We start from the raw sequence: 26,419 nt of genomic DNA on the forward strand, positions 1-26,419 counted from the left end.
CTCAGCTGTAAATGGGTTATCCCTGCAATGGATTGGTGTTTCATTCAGGGGTAATGTTAGCCTGCCCACCTAGCCAGTGTGCTAGCATCATTTGAAAATTACAACAATGTGAGGAAGTGCATTGTGATCAGTGGTGTATAACAGCATCTGATAGTACTAAAAAGTGTGTTTATTTGGGAAGTCTGTTGTGTAGCATTATTCTGTAGTAATGTCCTTATATAAATATAAATGAATAATTATATTCTTGGGAATAGAAATTTCCCTTATGAATTGTTTTACACACTGGCTTCCTGATAAAATTCTTGTAAAAGATTTTTATCCTTTTTGAATTTATTAATCAAATATCTCCTTTTTTATAGGTATGAGGTTTTATGTGTGTAGGTGGTAAAGTTTATGAAGGTGTAAATGATTAATTAATAATTTCACTGATTAGTGTAGTAAGCAGTACACCTTTAGAGGCTCTATGTTTACTGCTTATTTTCCCCTAACTTTTTTTGTGCATATGTGTGTGTGTGTGTGTGTATAAACATTCATTCATACATACATACATAACTTAAGACTTCTCTTCTGTAGCTGGCTCTCCTCACCACTTTATGCACATAACTGCCAGGTACAGAATTCTTTTTCTGTACATAAGCCTGTCAAGTCTCGGTGTTTTAGTGATCACCTTTAACTAATCTGCTTCAAAACTTTGAAGCCATTTCCTCTTTACAAGTATTTACATTGAGATTTGAAAACAATCCACAATGAAAATAAGCCAAGAAATTAGACACCTCTCACTGTATTAAATTAACAGTTGCCTACAACCCTCAACTACCAATTAGCAGCCTACAGCTCTTACATCCAATGTCTCTAACCCTGTCAAGCCTCTAACCCTGCCTAATAGAAACGGTTATTATTAATAGTAGCCTTTTTCACTACCTCAGATTACTTTTTGTTGTCAATGATCTAGATCTTTTGGGGATCTCTTGCATTTAGCAAGCAAAGGGAGACCAAAATGACAATCTTTTAAGGATAGGCAGTAATTTTATATAGTTACTCAACCTGCAAGAGTTGGTAGCCACCTCTCTCTCAGATCAAACCCCACTACTTTCTTCAAAAAAAAAAAAGAAGGAAAAGCACATGCAATAATATAATCCTTGACAACATGCCTGAGATAAAAAGGATAAAAAAATGGATAGTAATGGAATACCTTTGATCATAAGTAGATGCATATTGCTAAAAACAGATAAGTACAGCTGGAATATTTTTAACCGTAGGTTTAGTCAATCAGAGATGATCTGCGGGCCAAATAGCATCATTTTGTTTTGTTGATGTTGTTTAGACCCAGTTGAACTTTGATGAGACAGACCTATAATCACAGTTGTTCAAGTTGTCACTACCTCCTCTCTTTCTCTCCCCTCTCTCTCTTAGTGTCTCTACACATGACTATATTATTAATGCATCCTTCCTATCTAAAGACAGTAGGATACAATACGAGGGAGATTTACCTGATATTTTGAGTTGCCAAGTAATTGTTTAGATCAGGCATCGACAACCTTTTTCAAGAAGTGGGCTACATGAGACATGGGTCATCATCAAACAGGCTGAACTACTAGAAAAAATTGAGATAATTTCCCATTAAGCATGCCATTCAGAAAGTCCTGTGGGTTGCAGTTTGGCTATGACTGCTTTAGAGGCTCCTTGACAGTTTGTCATTATCTTGTCTTTGGAAACTTTAGTGTCAGCAAAATCATTGACTATGACTTGGGAAAAACTTTAGTGTACAAAAAAGAGAAAGACTACTGTTAGGTCTGTAATGTGTGTGGAAGATGTCAATTGTATAAAGAACTACCAAGCACTAAAGATAAATCTTGAGGAAGAGAGATTGAAGAAAATAGGGGAAGAAGTGTAATTGACCTACATGTTTGACTGTTATAATATCTCATAAATATAACTTGTCCACCAGCTGCATTTAGTTGTTGTTACATGAATTTGGTATTTGCATATCTGATTAAAACAATATGTCTTGGACATAAGATAAATACTATCTTAATTTATGTTTTTACTGCATACATACATTCATGCAGGCATGGTTGAATTTAGAGGAAGCCTCAGAACCTTATAACATGGCATATATTTGAACTTAATCCTGATGTTTCTATTGATTCTGTGGTTTATCTAAAAGTTTGGTTACATCTTCCAGACTTTTCTTTCTGTCTCTTAATGGTTTATTTTCTGCTATGTTTTACAACAAACATTTTATTCCTCTTTAACAACCTGTATACAGTTATCATCTATATGCAAACTTGACATTTCACCTCTGATCTTGAACAGTATTTCCCAGAGTTCTTCAGAAGACACATAAAAATTATTCAGGTGTTGTTCAATGCCAAAACATCCTCCATTTATGTATTTTTATTTCACATGCAACCAACTGTGTATCAATGTATGCACAGTCACACATACCTACAGGCTGGCACTCTGTTGGTTATGATGACGAGTGTTCCAGCTGATCAAATCAACAGAACAACCTGCTCGTGAGATTAATGTGCAAGTGGCTGTGCACTCCACAGACACGTGTACTCTAAACATAGTTATCAGGGAGATTCAGCGTATCACAGAATGTGGGAAGACTGACCCTTTGAAATACAGGTACGACTCACTTTTGCCAGCTGAGTGAATTGGATCAACAGGAAATAAAGTGTCTTGCTCAAGAGCATAACACACCCGCAGGTATCAAACTCATGACATTATGACCGTGAGCCAAATACCCTAACCATTAAGCTATTTCCCTCACTACCTACATACAAACCCAAGTATACATCACTTCCTGTGTTTGTTTTAACTTTTTGTAATTTTTTAATTTCTCAGAAGGAACTGTATCGTGATGTTGTCCAACAGTTTTGTGAAAAGCATCTTGGAAAGATCCGTGTTTTTATCAATAATGTGACTGCTCGTTTGCCATCACCTGTAAAATGTAGTGTTGTTAGTAAGTACTTTTTTTTTTTAAAACCACATTTTTTGAATTGTAACTATTATCTGACACAATATTCTTCAGCATTGTGTTATAATGTGGGATTAGATAAAGCTGTTGTTTTAATGTGATTAGTTGATTTATTAAGTGAAAATTATATAAACCTTCCTCTCGTTTTTTTCATCTATATTTTGCCATCCTAATATCTGATCTATTAATTTCATGCTATGTTTATACTTTATTTATCTAGATGGTCGCCATAAACGTTACGTTAAGCTAAACTTTGTATGTTCCAGTCATCGAGGAGATGAGTGTCTTTATAGTAATAATTGTTTTGTGTTAATTACACACATACCCAAAACCTGGATTCATCTCATGTTTCTAGCTTTACAGGTTAGTGACTTTTACATAGTTTTTTTAATTAGATATTTTATTGTTATGTAGAAGTATGTTAATCTAATTAAATAATTTTCTTTGAAAAAATTGTTGAAATGCAAAGAAAAGAAACACTTTAAAAATTTAACAAAGCCCTTATATGTTTTCATCAGCTTTGTTATTAAACAATTTACCAGTAATTAATATAACCATTAACTACTGGTAAATCATCATCATTTGACATCTGCTTTCCATGTTTGCCTGGGCTACATGGTTTCACAGGGGCTGACAAACTAGCAGACTGCATCAAGCTCTGCAGCCTGCTTTAGTATGGTTTCTGCAGCAAGCACTTTACAAAGTGTACAACACATCTCAAGACAAATTTTGAAAATTACTTTTTATAATGTAAATTGATGATGCCATACTAGGTCAAATGATTCTGTAAGCTGTTGGTAGGAGTCATCTATGGTAGAGCTAGCTTATAAAAACAAAGGGATAGATTTATTAGATTACATCTGAGAATGAGGTACATCATAAAAGAATAACAAAGGATCATGGTGCAGTGGCATCATACAACCTGACTGGAAGAGGGGGATAATTACCCTACTATGGAGCAATTATGGGGCTCTTACACTTGTCTCTGTGTCCATTAAGGTCTTTCCTAGGGTCATCTTGAATAGAGTGTGAAATCATCTGCTTGCTTCTCAGCAGCTGGGGCAGTTAGGATTCATGCCAAAGAAGTCTACTACTGACAAGATTCTGGCTCTTTGTGTACTCATTGAATGCAGGTGGAGCTTTTGGCAGGAGCTGCTTGTAGCCTATGTCATCCTCTGCAACGTGTTTGAATTAGTGGACAAGATGTGCTTTGGAGGATTCTGGAACTGCAAGGCACACCTCCTTAACTAATTGAGCTGATTATGGCCTTGTACACCAGAACAGTCAGTGTTGATTGAGATTGGGGGCTCAGCATCTGACGTTTTACGAGTTAAATCTGGGGACCATCAAGACTGTGCCTTGGCTCCCACTCTGTTTAATGCCTGCTAGCTTGATCGAGTTTTGGTATACTCATTGGTGAAACTAGGATTACAGACCTAGATTTTGCTAATGGTGCAGTTATTCTTGCTGAGTCTCTGGATGTCTTAAGGAATGCTCTTTTTTCACTAAGTAAGGAAGTGGAGCTATTATGTCTTTGAGTCTCTTGGGTCAAGGCAAAGATCCATTCCTTCTCTGCTTTCTTGGAGGATTCCATCTTGTCTGTCTTTGTTGTGGGTGAGAATGTCAGAGTTGTTGACTGCTTAACTTATCTTAACAGTGAGATTCATAGTGACATTAGCTGTGAGTCTGAAATCCTAAAAAAAGATTAGATGAGTTGGTGCAGTTGTAGACTCATTGGACAAGTGTGTTTGGCAATGCTGATATCTGAGCAGGAGGACAAGGGTTTGAATCTTTACATCTTTAGTCCTCCCTATCCTACTCTGTTGTTGTGAGACTTGGATACTGCCCCTGACTTTTAGGAGTCACCTGAACTCCTTTGGTACCAGGATGCTTTGCAAGATTGTGGGTTACCACTGGTCAGATTTTTATCCAACCAATGACTCTACTTAGAAACTGGCATATGTCCTGTTACTTGTATGACTTGGGAACACCAGCCCAAACTGTTTGGCTTGATTTTCCAAGTTAGACCCTGCTTATCATGTTCTTTTCACTGAAGATCTAGCTGGATTGATGGGGCATGTTGGTTGACCACATGGTCACAGCAGATGAGGAAGTATCTCACAGAGATGGAGGATTGACTAGGATTTTACTTGATAGGTTGCCTGAGGAGACCTAAGAATATACTGACAAACGCAGTCCATTCCCCCGTACTTTACCTGACCTGATGATGCATGGTATGATACTGTACGGCAAATTTATATCATTTATTTTATTAAGAAACACAAAAAAATGTAATTATGACAACTACAACAATGCTAGTGGTGTTGATAATAGCTAGTAGTTCATGATCTGCTACAAACTTTTAGTTTGCTATTAGTATTTTACATCCATGATTTTCCCATACATAGGTGGGATAGTTTTGGTAGATTTTCACATGTACTAATTATTGGATTGAGTATTTTTATAGCTGGATGATTTTTCTGACAGCTATTCACAAAGTGAGAAGGTATCAGCTAAGCAGTAGGCAGTGTTATGTACCTCACCTAAGACTATGAAACATTTCAATTGATATTTCTTAATTTAACTTATTTCGATTATTTCTTAATGACATAAGTGAAATGAATTTGCCATACAGTTTCCCATCATGCACCATGACCCTTTGTCATTCTTTTTTATGATGCACATCATTCTCAGGTCACTTTTTTCTATAAGCTAGCTTTATCATGGATAACTCCTGCCAACAGCTCATAGAAATGCTTGACCTAGTTTGTATCATTAAAAATAATTGTAGCTACATTGAAAATTCTGATGATATTAACAAGTGTTTATACATATCTCTAAGCATATCTTTATATATTTTTATCTATTATATTTGTAGATATTTTAATAGTATGTCTTGTGTGTACAGTTAAATGTACAACTGCTTCTGTTGAGTTTAGAACTCCACCTAGAGTATTATCAGTTAATCTGCTTCCAGCATAGTGGTGTGGTTACTACTATTCTTAATAGTATTACTGGTTATGATACATAGAACAAATGTAGAAGAAATTATGATAAGCACATGTGTATATTATTTATTCCCTACATTTTATTCACTGCAATAATTGTTTGGAACTTCTGTATTGGATGTTACAATTGGATGCTTAACCACAATGGATTGTATGTAGGAACACTTCATATAAGCTTGTATTTATATTAATTTCTTTGATATTTTAATAAAGATAATGATTTATTTAACTAGTTTAGTCAAGTTCAATTTTTATAAGACTCCAATTTTAATACCAGTGCACACTTATCTTCTATATTGACTACTGAATAGATGTAATTCATATCTGATTTAGTTTTACTGTTACTCTGTATTTAATTTTTTAAAAATGTTTTAATAAAATTATTTTAATATTCTTTTCTTTGCTTGCTAAAAAGCAAATATTTGGGTACATTTCCTTATTGTAGAGTCATAAAATTTACACCAATTCTTTCTTTAGCAATTTTGTCACTTGTGTTAAGCATGAGAAATACTGCTATCCAAATTGATAGGTATTGGCCTACCACCTAAAGAGCTGGTAGTTCATATCTCAGCATCTGTAAATATGCTCACCATCTAGAAATAAATACTATGTTAATAAACTATTACTTGTAGAAGTTGAAGCGCTGAGTAATTGGTGTTTGTTTCATTATCTTGCAGTGCTTTAGTAACTTACAGTGCATGAGTAAAGTCTGGTTATGTTAGGTTTAAATACATTATGTGAAGTGTCAGTACCTCTGTAACCCAAACAAATTATAGAAATCACTTTATTTAAGTATGTAGAATAGGCACAATTCATTTAAGTATGTAGAATAGGCACAATTCATTTAAGTATGTAGAATAGGCACAATTCATTTAAGTATGTAGAATAGGCACTAGAGCTTCTGAGAAAATTTGTATGATAGATTAAATATTTATCTAGGAGAATATTTGTTTGTCACTGGAAAAAATTAAGTTAAACACCGATCTTTGGATTTAAGTCACATGAAAGATTTATTTATATATAGCCTTAGGTGACAGAAAATGTACATATGTACATTTCTACAATTACAAATTTGTAGTGGGAGATATAAATTTTAGATAAGAACATGTATTATTGCATATACTGTTATATATTGTATATTACTATCTATAATGATGTGCTACAATTATGCTTTGTGTATTTTTTATGGCAGTGATGCTGCAGCAGTTTACTCCTAACTTATAGTTTCCATTTGCAATACCCATTTTATCACTCACTCTGTTGTTTGAAAATTTCGCATGATTTTCCATTTTGTTTGCTTCAAAGTTCTATGTTTTCTTACCTATAAAGCAAATCCTTTTTTATAATTTCTAAAATTTGTTTATTCAAAACATTTAAGTTTTGTGATCTTTCTTTTTAGGCCAAAGCCAGTTCTGCTTTAGGCCAACAAGATACATCTGTAAGTTGTCTGAAACGATGTTGGGATGCTCTGAAGTCAGAAAAAGGCCCAAGTAGTTTTCTTACTGTTGTTACATCATCATTTCCATCAGCTAAGGTTAGTAATTAATTCTATTTTATCAATTCATATTTTTTTACTTATATGAGGTCTGATCAATAAATATCCGGACTGTTGCCATGTTAATGAAGCTAAAGCACACAGTGAAGCAGCTTGGCACACATTGACCTTGAACTCTGTTGTGCAGGTTCACTAAGCTTTAATGTTCTAGTTCACTTCTGCTGTTTACAGCAGTGCTTGGAAAGAAGGTGTGTAGCGTGTGATCATCACATTGACCATCACAGAGAAAGTTGTCATGGTGACACCTGCTCAAAGGCCTAAGCAAAGTTGCAGAAAGTGTATGGAGAGGAGTGTATGAGTCGCACACAAGTGTACGAATGGTTCAGACGTTTCCAAGATGGCTGGCAAAATGTTGACATTGATGAATGTTCTGGGAGACCTGCAACCAGCAGAACTGAGAAAAACATCGCAGATGTGCATGCAGCTGTGAGGGGAAATCATCGAATCACCATTTGTGTGTTATCAGAGGATGTGAAGATTAGTTACAGTTCAGTTCAGTCCATTATCACTGAAGATTTGGGTATGAGACGCCTATCTGCCATGTTTGTGCCAAAACTGCTTTCAGCTGACCAAAAGACACTCATGTTTCAGTTGCACAAAATCTCCTTGATTGTGTTGAGAATGATGAAAACTGTTTGAAAACTTTGCGTAGGCTTCTGAGCAGCTATCGCCAAGCTTTTGGCAAAATTTGATACAGATTCTCTGCTCAACTTTCTCTGTCATGGTCAATGCGATGATCACACGCTACACACCTTCCTTCCAAGCACTTTTGTAAACAGAGGAAGTGAGCTAGAACATTAAAACTTAGTGCACATGCACAGCAGAGTTCAAGGTCAATCTGTATCAAGTGGCTTCCTTCTCCATGCTTTAGCTTCATTACCATAGCAAGAGTCCGGATACTTATTGATCAGACCATGTATATTAGTATTTATGATCAAATGCTTAAAAAAACCCAAAACACATTGTTAACGTGTTAAAATACTCTACCATTGACTAAATTGATTTCAAATTGACTTTAACCATTGAACATAATTTCATTTGCCTCAGTCTACCTCAGTGACTACAGATTCTACTCTTACTCTATGGTTAATTGGTTATCAGAAGAGCATTTAACTGGGGGAAGCAATATCTGTTGCATTAACATAAAAATGCTCAAATTCTGAAAAGGAAACAATTTTTTCCTTATTAGAATGGCTAAATGGTAAAAAGAAGGCATCATATATTATACATGGCCCAATAGATAAGTTATTTCACTTTAAACATTCAGCAGTTGTTGACAGTATAAAATTCATTTTATTTAGTTAGCATTGTTGGATTAAAATTCTATAGCTCTGAAACAAAATTTTGATGGTTTATGATTTCCTTTTTCATTTTTTTCTTTTCAATTTTTCTTTCGAAACAAATATTTTAAGACTCAAGTGTAGAATTTCCAGTTATTACATAAGTATGATATACACAACTCCTCTATTTAACTTTCGTTTCACTGAATGTTTGACTTGTCCATGAGAGATTCCAGATTAGTTTTTCCACTAATGCGAATAAAAGGAAGTTCAGTCAATGATAATGATTGGTAGTAGGAGCAGTTTATACACCATGCACACAAATATGTTACTAGAAGTATGAATATTTATGTATATGTGTATATTACTAGAAATATGCATATTCATTTATATGTGGACTCATGTTACTAGAAATAGGTTACCTGGCTGTAACTAAAGATTTATTCATTTGAAATTAAGTTAAATGAGAGATAAGAAGATAAACTGAAACCACTCAACTGAGACAGTAATTCTGCTCTGTGAATCTAATGTGACTTACTGTGAAATCTCTCTCATAAAGTCCAAATTCTATAATGACCCTTCTTCTGTAGTTTCTACTATTACCATCACTCTACATAGTCTTTATGTATGTGCATGCATTTATCTGGTCTAACTTCTTCCTTCCATGTAAGACTGGGATTCAACACTGACCTTCATCACGTTTTATGCCTACTTCCAGGTGTAGCTACTACCAGGTTGGATCATGATTTTTTTGTATTTCAAGCTTTGATTAATAGTTCAAACAAGTTACATACTAAAAGTGTTTATTCATCAAATTGTATATTTGGTTTGTTGTCATTGTTGTGCCAGATGCTCTATTCCATGCTTATCCCATTTGGCTGGTTTAGAGGCAAAATACACTCTATGCCCATTTTCAGTCTCATCTACATTGTTGAAGTTCTGTCCCTGCAGGAAATGAACCATGGGTCAGAAAATGTGGTAATTTGATGGTGTAAGGTCTGGATTATAGGCAGGGAAAGGCAGCACTTTCACCCCTTCAAGCTACTCAAGTTAGCACTTGGTCACATTGGCAGTATGTGCTAGGGCATTGTCATGTTGTAGAAGTGTGTGTTTTTGATTGACCAATGTTGAGTAGTTGGCTTTTAAAGCATCATATAGTCACTGCCATTGTTGAGCATAAAGGTTAACATTCACAGCATGACCATCTAGGACAAGCTCTAAGTGCAACCATCCCCCATGAAATTCCACCAGACACACAACATGACCTTCTGCTTAAATTGCCCTTGTTTGACAACATTTTCTGAAGTCTAGCTGGAACAAAGCCACTGATTTACCAAGATTGCAAAAATAGATCCATTTTTCATCCTCAGTTACAATTTGATACTAAAAATAGGCATCTTAGGGAATTGCCAGCAGTTTGCAAATGTTCATACATTGTTGAGCCTGGTCATTGGTTAGTTCATGAGAAGTTTCTTGACAGCTTTTGTTCACAAGGTTGAGCTTATAGAAGTGTTTATTGATGGTGCTTTGTGAAGGACCAAGTTCTGCTGACAATGTACAATTGCTTGTATTTGGCTGTTGTCCAGCCATTTCAAGCATGGCCTCATTTTCCACAATAGAATGTCTTCCTGATCTTAGTTTGTCTTTATAGCAGGTGTCACCTTCCTTGAAATGTCAACCACTTTTGTGCTACATGTTCGTTGACAGCTCCTGGGTCTTCCACATCATTAATTTCTTCTGTTGCTGCCCTTGCACTCAGTTCTTTTTCCCACAGGTAGTGTAAAATGGCTCTAATTGCAATTTTTTTTATCACTCATTATCAAAGCTGTAAAATAAACAATAAACAATTGATATTTGTAAGCTATATTTGAAAATAATGAATAAACAATTCAACAACAGTTGGACAACAAATTGTGTCAAATTAATGATATAACGTGGAAATACAAGTTACCGAAAAATCATCAGTGAGAATTTGTAAAAGAATTTTTGACTCAGCCAGGTGTGATGTCAAAGTACATTTGATAAACAACTGTACTTTCTTATTACTTTCTTCAAGGAGCATGAAAATTTGAGAGTTTTTGCACTGGAGAAATTAAGTGTTGAAACAATTACGTGTCTAAGTACAGATTTGATGAAAATAAATGAATGAACTATTGTACATGTATTGTGAACTATTAGTTTATGGTAAATAGTTGTTTGCAATAATGGTTGATGTGGTGACGGAGAGTGCAAGAAAGGGATTGATAATGGAGATACTGTATGCAAATGACCTTGTTCTGATGAGTGAGATGAAGGAGGGATTGAGAGAGAAATTTTGGAAATGGAAGGAGATGCTTTGAAAGCAAAGAAGACAAAGGTGATGGTGAGCAGGTGGAAGGAGAAATGTTTGTGAGTAAGGTGGATCCATGTGGTGTATGTGGGAGGAGGGTAATGGCAAATATGGTGTTGTGTAGAGGTGTGAGAAATAGATTCATGGTAGATGTATGAAAATGAAGAAGGTGACCCCAAGACTGGCAAGAGAGTTTGTGGAAGATGTGAGAAAAGAGCTGGAGAGCTGGCAGAACCAGTGGAAACGCTATGTGACAAGGTGGAAACGGTGAAAGGGTTTTGTTATTTGGGAGATAGGGTGCATGTAAGTGGTGGATGTGAAGCAGCTGTGACAGCAAGAGCGAGACTTGTCTGGGTGAAGTTCAAGGAATATGGAATCTTGTTATGTGGGAAAAGGTTCTCATTGAAGATGAAAGTAAAGGGCTATAGGAGTTGCTCAAGCTGCAATGCTGTATGGGAGTGAGATATGGTGTCTGAGGGAAAAAGAGAGATGGTAGTTTTGAGAAGGACCGAGAGAGCAATGGTGAGAGAAATGTGTGGAGTGAAGCTGTTTGATAAGAGGAGGACTGAGGACTTGATGGGGATGCTGGGGTTGAAGGAATCGGTGGAATGGCTTGCAAGGGCAAATGGAGTGCAGTGGTATGGCTTGTGTTGAGGAGGGATGAGGAGCATATTCTTAAGAGGGTGCTAAAGTTTGAGGTAAATGGACTGAGAAAGCGAGCTAGACTGAGGAAAACATGGAGGGGACAGGTGGGGGAGGAGATTGCGAGGGTTGGCTTGAGATGGGAGGACACCCAAATCAGGGCAAGATGGCAAGATGGTGTGAGGGCGGTTGCTATGGCATTGAGGTAGATCTGGCCATTCCCATTAACGGGGACAAAACTTGGATTTAAAACACTGGATGATGATGATGAAGTGGATTAGAGTGTGCCAAAGAAGACATAGAATAACTAACTTTATAGTTATGTTTATTAAGGTGCAGATGACAATCAGAAGGGATGATTGGCAAATGACTCGAATCAAGCTGAAACAGAAAATGAATGTAATACTACCACTTAGAATGATGGAACTTGGATTAGATGTCATGAAATAGTTATGGCAGATTTAATTTCAATGTCTTAAATTCAGTTGTTTTCTTGTCTTTGTAGGATCAAGATGCTCTTCTTCATGAACTTCACAGTGTCCGTTATTTCGATGTTTTTGAATTCAATGCTGCTGAGCACCATTGGGCATGTTTTATGTGCAACCACCCTGAAAAAATGGTCACTTTACTTCAGGATGGTAGTCCATTTATTTCTGTAAGTAAAGATATATTTCAGTTCATATTACTGTTACAAGCCTGTGACTCTACCATTCTTCTCTGGAGATTTGTCTGTTGTTATGCAATGATTTTGTCTATTATTTGGCTGTATATCAGAAACTTTCATGAATGGGTAAACCAGATCTATTGACCTACAGGTGTGTCTAGTTGGACCTTTTTCTTTCTCTGCTCATATTAAATGAATAAATTGAACTAAGCACTGCAATCTCACCAGTATGGAGGGCTTGGAAAATCTCATGGGCATTGACTAACTCCACCTTTTCCTATGAGTAACTAATAAGAAAAAAGAAAAACTTTAGAAATACTCGCTACTTTATATATTATTTCCATTTGTTACATGGGTTGTAACAGCTGAGGACATGCGTAGGCTTGAAAGAAATGAAGTCAGTATACTTTGCTGGATGTGCAATGTCAGTGTGCATGTTCAACAGAGTATAAGCATCTTGAGAGAAAAGTTAGGTATAAGAAGCATCAGATGTGGTGTGCAAGAGAGACAGCTGTGCTAGTATGGTCATGTGATGTGTATGGAGGAGGACAGCTGTGTAAAGAAGTGCCAATCTCTAACTGTGGAGGGAATCTGTGGTAGAGATAGACCCAGGAAGACATGGAACGAAGTGGTGAAGCATGATCTTCAAACTTTGAGCCTAACAGAGGCAATGACTAGTGACTGAGACCTTTTGTGATGTGCTGTGCTTGAGAGGACCCGTCAAGCCAAGTGCATCTGTGCTGGTGGCATGTAAGGAACACTTTTCAAGTGTTGGGCCTCACGGAGGCAAAGTCGCTGAGTTCCTTTTGAGTGTTGGGCCTCACAAAGGTAAAGTGGCTGAGTTCCTTTCGAGTGTTGGGCCTCACGGAGGCAATGACTGAGACAATTGGCATTATGTTGTGCTTGAGAAGACCCATAAAGCCAAGCAAAATCACACTTGTGGCAGATTCCAGTGTCATGCAAATTGGCATCCATGCCAGTGGCACATAAAAGCTCCCGTGTGTCATGCAAATGGCATCCGTACTGGCAGCACATAAAAGCACCCATCACACTCTCAGAGTGGTTGGCGTTAGGAAGGATATCCAACTGTAGAAAACCATGCCAAATCAGACTGGAGTCTGGTTCAGCCTTCCAGTGTGTCAGTCTGGTCAAACTGTCCAACCCATGCCAGTATGGACAGTGGATGTTAAATGATGATAATGACATTGATGCACCATTCAACTCTTGTGTCTTTTTCTTTTTGTTATTTACAAAGGCTGTTTTACAGTAAAGTACAGTAATGTCCAGAGACAAACTGCTAATTGCTTGAGTTGGTGCTAACCTTCTTAATGTAATAAACCAAAAAGTTTTTATTTATTAAAACATCACACTTGTAGTGAGGAGATAAAATTAATTTAATGATAGATTATGATGAAGAAAGATAGAATAAATAATTCTGAAATTTAATTAGCTAAAATAGAAAAATGTTGGCATCCAATGGGGAGTGAGTATGATCTTTGCTGAGTACAGTGACATGTTTCACTCTTATGAGACCTCCTCAATGAAGTGTAGTCATAACCTGTTTTTGTTAGACTTATGATAACCTATGAAATGTAAAGAGATGGAATGATTAAATACTGATAGCTGTGACAACTTAAATATGTTAGCACAGTTAGAAGCTATCTGTCCTTAGGCAATTTCCATTAGTCATTATTTTAAGTTATGTCTTTTGGTGTTTATTTACTCACTCTTTTGTATCTCTTTGTAGTCATAGGTCTGGCAAGTATAAGTTAAGAGTAGGTTTCACTGAGGAGGTCTAATTAGACCAAAACACAACTGGAATTAATACCATACTTGCCAAAGATCAGACTTTACCGCCAAGAAATTTCAGTTGAAATTTTAGAGTTGTTTCCCTTTGTTTTCTCAACCAGAATTACTCATTAAGCTAATGAGTTTTGTTTTTCTGATCACTAGTGGTGTAATATTAATTATATTGTTTTGTATAACTACAGTGTGTTAGCATCAACATAAATGCTTGTTCTTCCTGTTGGATGGGTACTATTTAAGGCGGTATTAAATAGTACCCATCTTCCTGTTACCTTGTAGTTAGCCATTCCCAGTATATAGTTTTATATAGTTTTATAGAAGTTTTCTATTGATTTATTACTAAGATTTGTAAAATCTCTGCTTTCTTGAAGGGACAACTAAAAGAGAAAAAGGGTCGGTGGAAATTTCTGAAACGATGGAAAACGCGGTATTTCAGCTTGTCAGGATCAAACATTACCTACAGCAAAGGTGATTCAGTAAGTATTCTTCCTTCCCCTTTGATTTAAACTTTTCTGTTTGCCTTTTGATGTTTCTAAGCTACAAGTCATGGGAACAACAGTAAAGATGGTTTTAGTTCATACAAACAATGGTTTGTGCACATGGCAAAAACTTTATATTTTACAACAGAATACCACTCTCACCCCTGAGATGATGCTATCACTACACATACATACGTTGTAGAGGCTATTGTACTGATTGGCATCATGCTGTCTTCTCACTACACTAATGGTCTCTGCTCCTCAAAGCTGGCTTGTTTTGTACTACCTCTATTCATGCATTCTTGTCTCATCCGTTTCTCCTCTCATTGTTACCCATATTATGTCCTGCTCACTCTTGGCTCTACATTAACTACTTTATCCAATACTTCCTCTCTGGAATGCCATCCCTCAGTAATTCTTTCCCTGCTCATATTTTTCTTACTGCCATCAACTTGCAGCTGCTCAAGTAAAACACTGATATAATATAATATAATATCATATAAAAACTATAAGAACATCCTCTTCTCCAAACCAAAACAATCCCTTCCCCCAATCAAAGTCTTTATTCTAGAGTTGTGGGATGTGACAGGTTCAGTGAATGTGCAAAGAGAGTGGTCCTATTTTCATAGGAGTAAACTGAAGTAACTAAAGTGTGTGACAAGATTTGAATTCTTGAACCCTAGGTTAGAAGTTCAATGTCTTAATTTCTCAAATATAGTGCTGCTGTACTGAGTGGAACAAAATGTATCAATTTGTTACTCAGCATGCCAAGTATTAACATCTATTTTGTGTGTTGAAATAATTTAATCAGAAAACATTTGCAGACTCACTGAAACAGCTCTTTTGTCTGAAGCTCAGGGATTATATGTATTATACAGCTCTTAGGTTGTTAATTTGTTACAATGTAAAACTTGGTATATGTTAAACCTTATTTCTTATTTCTGTGTCTATTTCAGCATAAAGAAACATTGCCAGTCAGTAAAATACAAAGTGTGAAAGCTTTACGAAAAGGTATTAGAGACATTCCAAAAGCTTTTGAAATATTTACTGCTGACCAGAGGTATGTGTTGAAAGCAAAGGATGAACAGAATGTGGAACAGTGGGTGCAGTGTTTGCAGATTGCTGTTGCACGTTCACAGCAAAAAGAACCAGTTTTAGCTCCTCTCACAAGTATTGAAAATCAATAGCCATTCTCAGACGATTTCTCATGTTTGTCCCTTTCAAATTAAGCTGCTATGTTATACTGCTACACTAACATGGAAATATCATCTCAAATTTTGCATATTTGCCTGAATTTTTGGGACATAATTTTACGACATGCTTTCCATCACGTCACTCTGTTCTAGAGAAATAGTCAATTGGAGTAATCTATCTTGGCTTAAGGTGTCAGGTATTGCTTGTGATTAAGATGTAAAACTATTTAAAACATTTATCATACAGACACCACATCTTTATTATATATAATTTACATTACCGTATCACATTATTTTTCTAACTCTGTTCTTAGTCAATATAGTAAATTGGTGCTAAATAATTAAAAAAAGGTTTTGCAGTTATCAACGATTTGAAGTAAAATTTTGTGGTAAAGGAAATTAGTCTTGTAAAATTTAATAATTTCAATTTTAGTTGAGGAAATTGAAATGATAAAAAAGAAAAAAAGAAGTAAAAGTCCTGTTTGTATTGATTAAAAACCCCAAATAATTGTTGTTAGACCTCATAAACAAACTTATAATCAAAGGTATTCCAGTCAGGAATATTATGTTTTCTTTTTCTGAACAAAGAGTGTACCATAGATTACATTATCTAATGTGTCCTTCATTATTTTTTTTAACTGGTGAAAACAATTAGAGGGAGATTTGGTTACTGGTTCTGACAGGTCAAGTGACTACATAGAGGTTCCTGTTAGTCTGTTGTTGATGAGTACTTTTTTTAATCAAAATTAATAATACTTTGTTCTTAACTTTTACATAGTTCTGTAAAATTCTCATCTTATTTACAAATAAGTATAATAACATTTGATAAAACAGGGACATCAAGGAAATTGGTGGTGGTCAATGTTGGCAAAAATCATATAGTGAAGTTTGTGAGTTTGGATAAATTTGTATGTAAGAGAAGAAGAATCAATTCAATAATATTATTAGTTCTCTGGTGCGTCACTGTAAATAGGTATTAAAGTATGCTCTAGTGTTTGGAAAATATTTTGAATAGTAACTCCAAATATGTTAAAATAGAGAAACACCTTGTTTCCATAAAATATGTTGAAAGTTAGCAAGAAGATCAGACAAAGATGGCTGCGACTATCTGGTCACTGTGTGTGTCACCCTGATCAGGAAGCATCCAAATTAGTCTTGTGGATCCCACTTCATGGTGATGTAAGAAGAGAAAAACGTCATACTTACATTGACAACTTGACTGTAGACATTGACCTGGAATGTATCCAGGATCTCAAGGCTGTAACATTGAACTGAGAAGTGTGGCAGGTGGATTTTGTTGTTGCAACCCAGGTTGGAGCTCAACCATAATGATAGTAATACACAAGGAAACAAAGTTTTTGTTGCATTAATATCAGCACTTGTTTTTAACTCATTTGAGTATGCTGAATTCAAATCTGAAGTTAATTTTTCTCTGTAAGCTCTAGATTTTATGCAATTCAACTTACTATTTTTTTCTCGAAATTTGGACATCTGTCACATGGTGACATGGCCCATCTGAAAAATTTATGGTCATGTAGTCTTAAAATTAGATATAAAATAACTGCCTGATACATATGGACGTACGTACATGCATACATTTATTTATTTATATATGAAGGTACATGGTTTAGTGGTTAGGGTGTTGCACTTACAATTGTGAGATCGTGGTTTTGATTCCCAGACTGGATGCTGCATTGTGCTTTTGAGCAAAACATCATTTCCCATTACTCTGTGATCATTTCGTCATCTGACATGTGGCACATGGTACACCTGTACAGGTAATGTCGATTTAATGGAGGGAGTGAACTTAGATGAGCACAAACATTTGATCACTATAAACAAGTTATCTGTGTAGTCTAATGATGGGAGGGAGAATCCACTGTGTGTGTGTGTATTGATTAACAGATAACACTGGTCAACAAGTCTTTTGTTGCATTGATATCAACACTTGGTATTACCTAATTTGAGTGCATAGATTTCAGATTTGAAGTTGGTTATTTCCTAAATGCTCTAACTTTTTTGCAATCAAGATATTTCAAAATTTCATCTTCATCACATTGATGTCATAGTCTATCAGGAGAAATGTATGATTAAACTTTCTTTAAATTAGCTGGATAATAAAAAAGAAAATGCAAGATAGTATAAATTTATTCAAGAACACAATTTGAAACACTTTCCCTAATAAGCAAAGGTTATAGTTTATATAAAACTGATTGATAAATAAGACATTAATTACTATGAGGAGGCAAAGCTCAATTGCAGTCTATTCATGCAGGAATTTGCACTTGAAGCTCTTGCATTTGTGGACTGTTTCAGGGCAATCTTGCTTAATTCTCCAGCAGTAGTCTGCCATCATATGTTTGTCTCATCTTCCTTGGTAACGCTTTTCCATAGTCTTGAGATCCTGATGGAACCTGCTCACCTTGTTTATTACTTACTGCTTCTAGGTTCTCAGGGAATCTAGCAAGATGACTGTACATGAAATGGAGGAGTTTGACACTCATGTTACATCCAAGATTATGAAAAACTGAGAGCATATTAGCTACGAGAGTTTCATAGTTGTCAGCCTTTTTATTAATGAGAAAGTTTTCTATTACCACCACAAATGAAAGCCATGTACTCCTTTCCTTGTCATCTTTCTGGCAAATTCTTGATCACATACAAGTGTATGAATCTATGAGCCATTAAACACACCTGCCTTGATCTTCTCGAAGGACAAAGCAGGGAGAGCAGAGACTATGTGTTGGAAGCATTCACCATCATCATTTAATGCTTTGACAAACTGTTTCATCAAACTCAGCTTGATGTGGAGCAGAGGTAATTAATTAATTTGACTGCAAATGGCTAGAATGTAAAACTTAAATTTGCATGAAAACTAGAACATGTAGAACATGACCGTTTTCAGATATGAATTTAGCAGGTTAAAAACAGTAAGAATTAGTAAAAAAATCTTAAGCAACTGAGATTTCAAAAGAATTTGTTAATAATACATGAAAATAATTATGTGGCATTAGAAAACCAATAAGTAGGTACATAAATATCAATTGAAGCCTGAGTGGGAGTTATCTTTGTTGTAATGTGGGCAGAAGAGTAGCAGGGGATGATGGATAAATTAACAATTTTTGCAGTGGAATTTGTCTCCTGCTTCAGGTAATGTATAGTGACTCTGGAGAAAGTATATTGTTAACTAAGCAATCATTATGTTATAGATCTTTTATCTTTTACTTGTTTCAGTCATTGGACTGTGGCTAAGCTGGGGCACTCAGCACCTTGAAGGGCTTTTAGTCCAATGAATTGACTCCAGTACTTATTATTTCAAAGCTTGATACTTATTCTATCAATATCTTTTGACAAACCACTAAGTTACCAGGACATAAACAAACCAACACCAGTTGTCAGTGGGAGTTAAACACAAAAACTCTCTCTCTCTCCCCCTCTCTCTCTCTCCCTCTCTCTCTCTCACACACACACATACACGTATGATGGGCTTCCTTCAGTTTCTGTCTACTAAATCCACTAGCAAAGCTTTGGTTGGCCTGGGGCTATTAGAAGAAGACATTTGTTCAAGGGGCCATGCAGTAAGACTGAACCTGGAACCATGTAGTTGGGAAGCAAACTTCTTATTTCTTTATTGCCCACAAGGGGCTAAACATAGAGGGGACAAACAAGGACAGACAAAGGAATTAAGTCGATTACATCAACCCCAGTGCGTAACTGGTACTTAATTTATCGACCCTGAAAGGATGAAAGGCAAAGTCGACCTCGGCGGAATTTGAACTCAGAACGTAACGGCAGACGAAATACCGCTAAGCATTTCACCTGGTGTGCTAACGATTCTGCCAGCTCACCGCCTTCTTACCACACAACCTTGCTTGCATCTATGATGTTAACAATTTCACTCTTACTGTTACAGTTATTAATATTGAATGCTAACATTGACACAGTGGCACACATTTTTAGGGGAAAGGTATGATATATTGAAATACTTCCAATGTGTTACTGGTGATTTTTATGATTCTGGTAGGATTTGAAGTTAGAACACTATATAGACAACTGCCTCAAATCATTTAATCTAGTACTCTTTCATTTCTGTTATTCTACTATCTTTATGGGTGTTAATATGAGATGCTGCAAGAAATAGGAACAATAAAACTTATGTGGTTATTTTTGCTTGTTAAATTTATTATGAAAAATAAACTGGTTCCTTTTAAAATTGTTTAGGAATTATAATTTCTTTCTGTGTTTATGCATATGGACAATGAACATGTCGTTACTTATGGATGTGTTCAAGAATAGCTGATGAATTCTTTTTTGTCAGTGTGCAGGTAGCTTTTGACTTTCTCAGGTCTCTCTTCTGTTCATTCCATCTTCTCCTAGTCTGCTTAGATGCTATGTCATTTTTTCTTATGGGGCTGCACCAGCTATATTTCTCAGTTGTGAGATTCTCTTATGGCTTGGATTAATTTAGAAGTCTCTTAGGAAGATCTTGAGCTTATAGTATCAATGTAGTGATTGCACCACTCACTAACTGAATGTTTCCTCCTCATCAACTCACTGTGGAGAAGAAGTTTCATCACCCATTCTGGTATTATGACCAGACCACAACTACTAGGCTTTGTAGAGAAGAATGTGGATGTTGGGCAACACTGCATTAGTGAGGACCTCAGTGCCTGGAATGTTTTCCTATCAATGGGTATGCTGTAATTTGTGCAAATAGTTCAGCTTTTTAACATACTTGTTGTAAACAGTCCATGTCTCACTGTCACATAGTAAAGTTGGTAGAATAATGGTTCTGTAGATCTTTTGTTTAGAGGTTGAGACCCTTCTTCACTTACACATTTTTGTGAAGTCCACTGAAGGCAATGATGAGTGTGGCAATTCTGTGGTTTACTTCAAAATCATTGTGAACATTCTTGAGAGATTGCTGTCAAGGTATGTGAACTTGTCAGTGGTAAGTAGAATCTAATCTTTCACCTTCATTACATATGGTATGTACTCCTTAGAAAGGGTTCATTGGTGCATGACTTCAATTTTCTTTGTGCTGATGGCGAGGCCAAAATCATCACAAGCAGAGAAGAATCTGTTCATGCCCTGCTGCATCTCAGATTCTGAACCTGCTTTGAGAACATAATCATTTGCAAACAGGAACTAGCACTCTGTTATCTTTCACTTTAATTTTGGCCGAGAACCTTCTCAAGTTGAAGAACCTGCTGTCACTGCAATAACATCTTATGAAATTTGAATAGTCTTGAGACCACTACTAAAATTTAGTTTGCTCGAACTGTTATTATACTGACCAAGTTGTTTCAAAGAGACTGGCTGATAATCATGTTCTAATAAATATCTATTCATTAGAACATATCAAAGTAGTTACCTAGAATGTTTAAGTAATTTAAAAGAGTTAAGGGGGAAAATATTGTATTAGATCTTTGGTACTGTTTTAAATATCATTTGGTTTTAAAAATTGAAATTTTATGTCTATCTATCTGTCTGTCTATCTATGTATGAATATTTATTTTAGAAATGATTATATTTTGATAATCTTTACAAAAACATAATAATAAAGAAAATGCCATACACCTTAAAGGAATTTATTACTTTCCAGTAAATTATAAAAGGTGCCCTTTTGTGATATTACAACATAATGAAAAAATATCCCAGGAATTATATGTTGTATGTAATAAATATGTTCACTAAATATTTGGAAACAATATCAGTTATTGCTTTGATTCTGTTGAAGAAATATTTATTCTGTTAGATATATTAACCTAACTAATCAAACCTAAAGTTAAGAAAATGCAATGTTCCTTTTTACATTTTCTCACCTTTTTTTAATAGCTATTAATATACAAACATAATTCTCATGTAATTTTTTATAGTTAAAAAAATAAAATTAATTACATTTTTACTCTATATTGCATTCTCAGTGAAACACAACATGCATAATACATTAATAAATTAGTTTTTAACACCATATCAATATATCATACTTCCAGCTCTTTGGTTAGAACACTTTTCTGGATGTCATTTGCAGGTTTTGGACTCAGCATTTCCTTTTTGAGTTAATGAGTGATAACAACTAATGTTACTCTGTTTTTTAATTTCATTTCTGAGGAAGAAAAGTTAGATCTCAATGAGAAAGAAAGGGATATATAGCAATGTTGCTATATCATGTATTTCTCTTTTAAGTCACTTTAAATAAAAATAATTTATGTGTCATTGTTGTACATTTAGCTTTAAGTTGATAACAGAACCATGGAGTCTGGTAAGCATTATAAATCTTTCAAAAGTAACAGCAACATAAAGAATGAAGTTATTAGAAGTGTAGCAGAAATGGTTGCTCTAAAGATTATGATTTCATTTGTCTACTGGGCAGTGTTCTCTCTAATATTTTGCTGTGGGTCTGTTAGAAATTTGTTTGTATGAAAATTGTCTTTCATTGCAAAAAATGTGCCCATTCATGTGAGTAACCATTGTTCAGATGCTGTATTGACGATTCACCTTCCAATTCTTTGTACCCCTGCTTTTATATTCACCCTGTCTTGCAAGTTACTTGGTGACCTCACTGGTGCTGATACCACATACAAAGCACCAAGTACACTCTGTACAGTGGTTGACATTAGGAAGGGCGTCCAATCATAGAAACTGTGTCAAAACAAACATTGGGGCTTGCAGTAGTTTTCTGGCTCACCAGCTCCTGTGAAACTGTCCAATCCACACCAGCATGGAAAACAGATGTTAAATAGTGATGATGATGATTATTATTTTCAGTAAAAAAGAAATTGAATTTCATCTTGAAAAAGTTTGTGTGCACACAGTATTTCCTTTGTTGCACTAATTGTAAGACATATGCACACAAGCATGCAGCTCAGAGGGAAAATTACTACTGGAGTTTATGAATATGGACTTCATGCTTTTTTCTGATTATATTGACCTTTCAAACTGGTACAATTTATTGGCACTTACACTATTGATAGTCAGAGGATAAATATTGTATTGATATTTAACAGTAACACACACACACACACACACACACATATATAGAAGTGCTGAGTTCTGTAAGCTAAGTCTATTATGGAGAGTTAAGCATTTACAATAGTTGTAAATATTAAACCCTTCTGTTTATATAAAACACTCTGAAGAAGAAAGGCCCTTTTACATTTGGAGTTTGTATGACATTCTTCATGTATTAATGTGCTTCTAATTATTATCATAAGGCAGCTTAATGTTCTTAAGTTGTAAAGTTATAATAGCTCTTTATTTAGTCTAAGTCTAAGCGTTCTTTATATGTCAGAAAATCTATTAAAAAAAAAAAGAAAAAAAATTACACTATCATAAAGATCATCATCATTATAGAAGAGTTATTCATCAAAATTAGTGTTGTGAATTTTTAATGGGGATTAAAAATTATAATCCCAACTCTTTTTGTTTTAAATTATAAAACTGATGTCTTTACAAATGAAATACAAATGCCTAATGTATATTTGAATTTACTGAATACATTTAAATCCTTACTGTTTTAAAAATTGAGGTCTGTATAAGTCTAGTACAAGTGTCAGGACTGGTAACTTCCATTGAATAATAAAATAGATTAAATCTAAAAATAGTTTGTCTTTTCAATAATTAACCATAATTTCAGTATTGATATCTAGTTATCACTAGAAGGAACTTTCTTTCAGGTTTGTAGTAGTGGATACAGCAGTTACTATTGAAACTGAGTTATATCAACTTGATAGAAACATTTTTTAGTTAACTTTATATTTCAGTTGTTTGTAACATTGTTTCAAAGATTGTTTGTTCATCACCTGGTACATTGTGTGTATATATGAATTATATATATATATAGTCATTTAACATCCATTTTCCATGCTGGCATGGGTTGGACAATTTGGCAAGAGCTGATGAATTAGAGGACTGTGCTAAGCTTCAGTGTCTTTTGTATGATTTCTATGGCTGGATGTCAACCACTTCACAGAGTGTACTTGGTGCTTTTTTACATAGTACTGGCACAAACGAAGTTACCAAGTAACTTGCAAAACGAGACCCATCAACTGATGTTGTGTTGTATTGAAGAGGTGACTTTATGCTAGGTTATGAGAGGGATAGAGATAAGTGTCTTGCAGTAGAGGAGATATGTGGCTACCCTAGTTGGGAAAGGAGAGAAGGTAGTGCAGAGGTGTCAAAATATACCCTCAAGTTACAAGAAGGAGAACATTAGAGATTGGACAGGGTGAATGGGTAGGTTCGATCATAAGAGTGTGAAAGGAGAATGGGCAACAGATCCGAAGACTGTTAAGAGGAAGTTAGCCTGAAACAAGTCTGGCCCAAATACTTGCAACTGAATGGATCTTGTTAAAAGTATAGTGGTGGTGTTAATTTGAGTAATGGCAAAGATGAGAACAACAACTGTAACAACATTGTAAACAGCAACAATAATAAAAACGAACGTAATCAGCAGCAACATCAAACAATCAGTTACAACAGCCTCAAGATCAGGCCTGTCGTTTAGTACTGTAATGTTGGTTTGGCATTGGAAGACAACACAGAGTTTAATATGAGGTACCAGTTTTGCTTAGCCAGGCCAGACCTAAAAGTGTTTTTCCAGGGAGGGACAGAGAGAGCTCTCACCTATAAATACATTAATAGGTAAAGTAGAAGGGCTGAAAAAACCAGCACAAGCAGAGAAATTCTTGAAGGGCATGTGGGTATCTGTACAGCATCTGAGAAGAGGAAAATAGTATAGAACGATAGAAGTATTTTGCCTTAATGAAGAGGCTGTTAACTTTATCACCCAAGAACAAGAAATGTCCCTTTGATTGGATCCCACATGGTTACCCCTCTACCAAATTTTATTCACTAGGCCTTATGTATATGTACTTCAAAATTTCATGCAATAATCCAACTTCTTATTGGAATATACTATGAACAAGTTGTATATGGCACTTTATAGTGAGTAGAGACAGACATTTGGAAATCAGTTTTTGAACAAAAGAGAAACGAAAGGATGAGGTTGGCAACCTGAAAATATTATTCTATCAGTTCTAATAATTCTTCTAAGTTGTTTGTGAAAACATGTCTGCTTATGGGAAAATATTACCTTGCTTGAAAAGAAGTGAGGGCTGGTAACAGAAAAAGTGTCCTGCCATAGAAAAGCTGTTTCAATGAATTGTGTCTGATGCATGGAAAAGTGGAAGTGAAAATGATGAGGATGATACAATGAGCTTCCAGCTTCAGTCTAGCAAATTTCCATCACAAGGTTTTGGTCAATCTGAAGCTATAACAGAAGACACTTACCCAAAATGTCATGCAGTGGGATGAAATCTGAAACCAGTTATTTGTGAGGTGAATGTCTTAACCATATAGCCATACTTGTATCTAATACTCTCAGTGATCCTCTTTTATTTTTTACTTGTTTCAGTCATTTGACTACTATCATGCTGGAGCACCACCTGGAAATAACCTTGGTACTTATTTTTTAGAATCTGGTACTTTTTCTATTGGTCCCTTTTGCTGAACTGTTAAGTTACAAAAATGTAAACAAACCAACACTGGTTGTTAAGTGATGGAAAGATGAATATGAAAACACACACACAAGCATTTCCACACGGTTTCCATTTACCAAATTCATTGGTTGGTCTGGGGCTATAGTAAAAGACACTTGCCCTAGGTGCTGCATAGTGGGACTGAACCTGAAACCATACGATTCCAAAGTGAGCTTCTTACTCTTCAACCACACCTGCACCTGTGATTTAATTAATTTTCAATAACAAAAATTCGAAATTTTCTCTCCTACCTTTTTTGACCAGAATTAATCATTTAGAAAATTGTTGTTCTCAGCACTAATTACATTAATTTTATTCAATAGATTTCCTTGGATTACTACACTTAATCTACTAGCACCTACTCTACTATTGAAATGTGGTACATTAATGACTTTGCCAATTTCATGCATGATTCCAACTGATTAATCGCTGCTTTGCCACGTTTATATTTGCGAGACTTACAAGAATATCAGTGCATCATAACCAGAACAAATGCTACATGATATTTTTGTTCACATACTAGTTTACTTGCCTGTTTGTACATCTTTCACCAATATACATTGGTGAATGACATCATCATCATCATCATCATCGTTTAACGTCCGCTGTCCATGCTAGCATGGGTTGGACGATTTGACTGGGGACTGGTGAACCAGGTGGCTACACCAGGCTCCAATCTGATTTGGCAGAGTTTCTACAGCTGGATGCCTTTCCTAACGCAAACCACTCCGAGAGTGTAGTGGGTGCTTTTACGTGCCACCGGCACGAAGGCCAGTCAGGCGGTACTGGCAACAGCCACGCTCGAAATGGTGTATTTTACGTGCCACCTGCACAGGAGCCAGTCCAGCGGCACTGGCAACAATCTCGCTTGAATGTCTTTTCACGTGCCAGGAAGGCAACGTTGGTAACGATCACGCTCAAATGGTGCTATTTAC

At 35.6% G+C, this 26,419-nt stretch overlaps 1 protein-coding gene across 1 annotated transcript in view; it reads left to right on the forward strand.

The window, feature by feature from the left end:
* The window catches only part of LOC106882649 (protein melted), a 70,361-nt gene extending 46,815 nt beyond the window's left edge, over window positions 1-23,546 (forward strand). Inside the window, exons 10-15 of the mRNA XM_014933395.2 lie at window positions 2,854-2,971; window positions 3,207-3,349; window positions 7,394-7,528; window positions 12,306-12,455; window positions 14,642-14,746; window positions 15,706-23,546. Of these exons, the coding sequence (XP_014788881.1) occupies window positions 2,854-2,971; window positions 3,207-3,349; window positions 7,394-7,528; window positions 12,306-12,455; window positions 14,642-14,746; window positions 15,706-15,936 (882 nt within the window). The 3' untranslated portion in view covers window positions 15,937-23,546. The remainder of the gene's footprint in view (window positions 1-2,853; window positions 2,972-3,206; window positions 3,350-7,393; window positions 7,529-12,305; window positions 12,456-14,641; window positions 14,747-15,705) is intronic.
* Window positions 23,547-26,419: the final 2,873 nt, after the last annotated feature.

The sequence above is a fragment of the Octopus bimaculoides genome, chromosome 3 (assembly GCF_001194135.2).
Source record: "Octopus bimaculoides isolate UCB-OBI-ISO-001 chromosome 3, ASM119413v2, whole genome shotgun sequence".
Classification (NCBI taxonomy): Eukaryota; Metazoa; Mollusca; class Cephalopoda; order Octopoda; family Octopodidae; genus Octopus; species Octopus bimaculoides.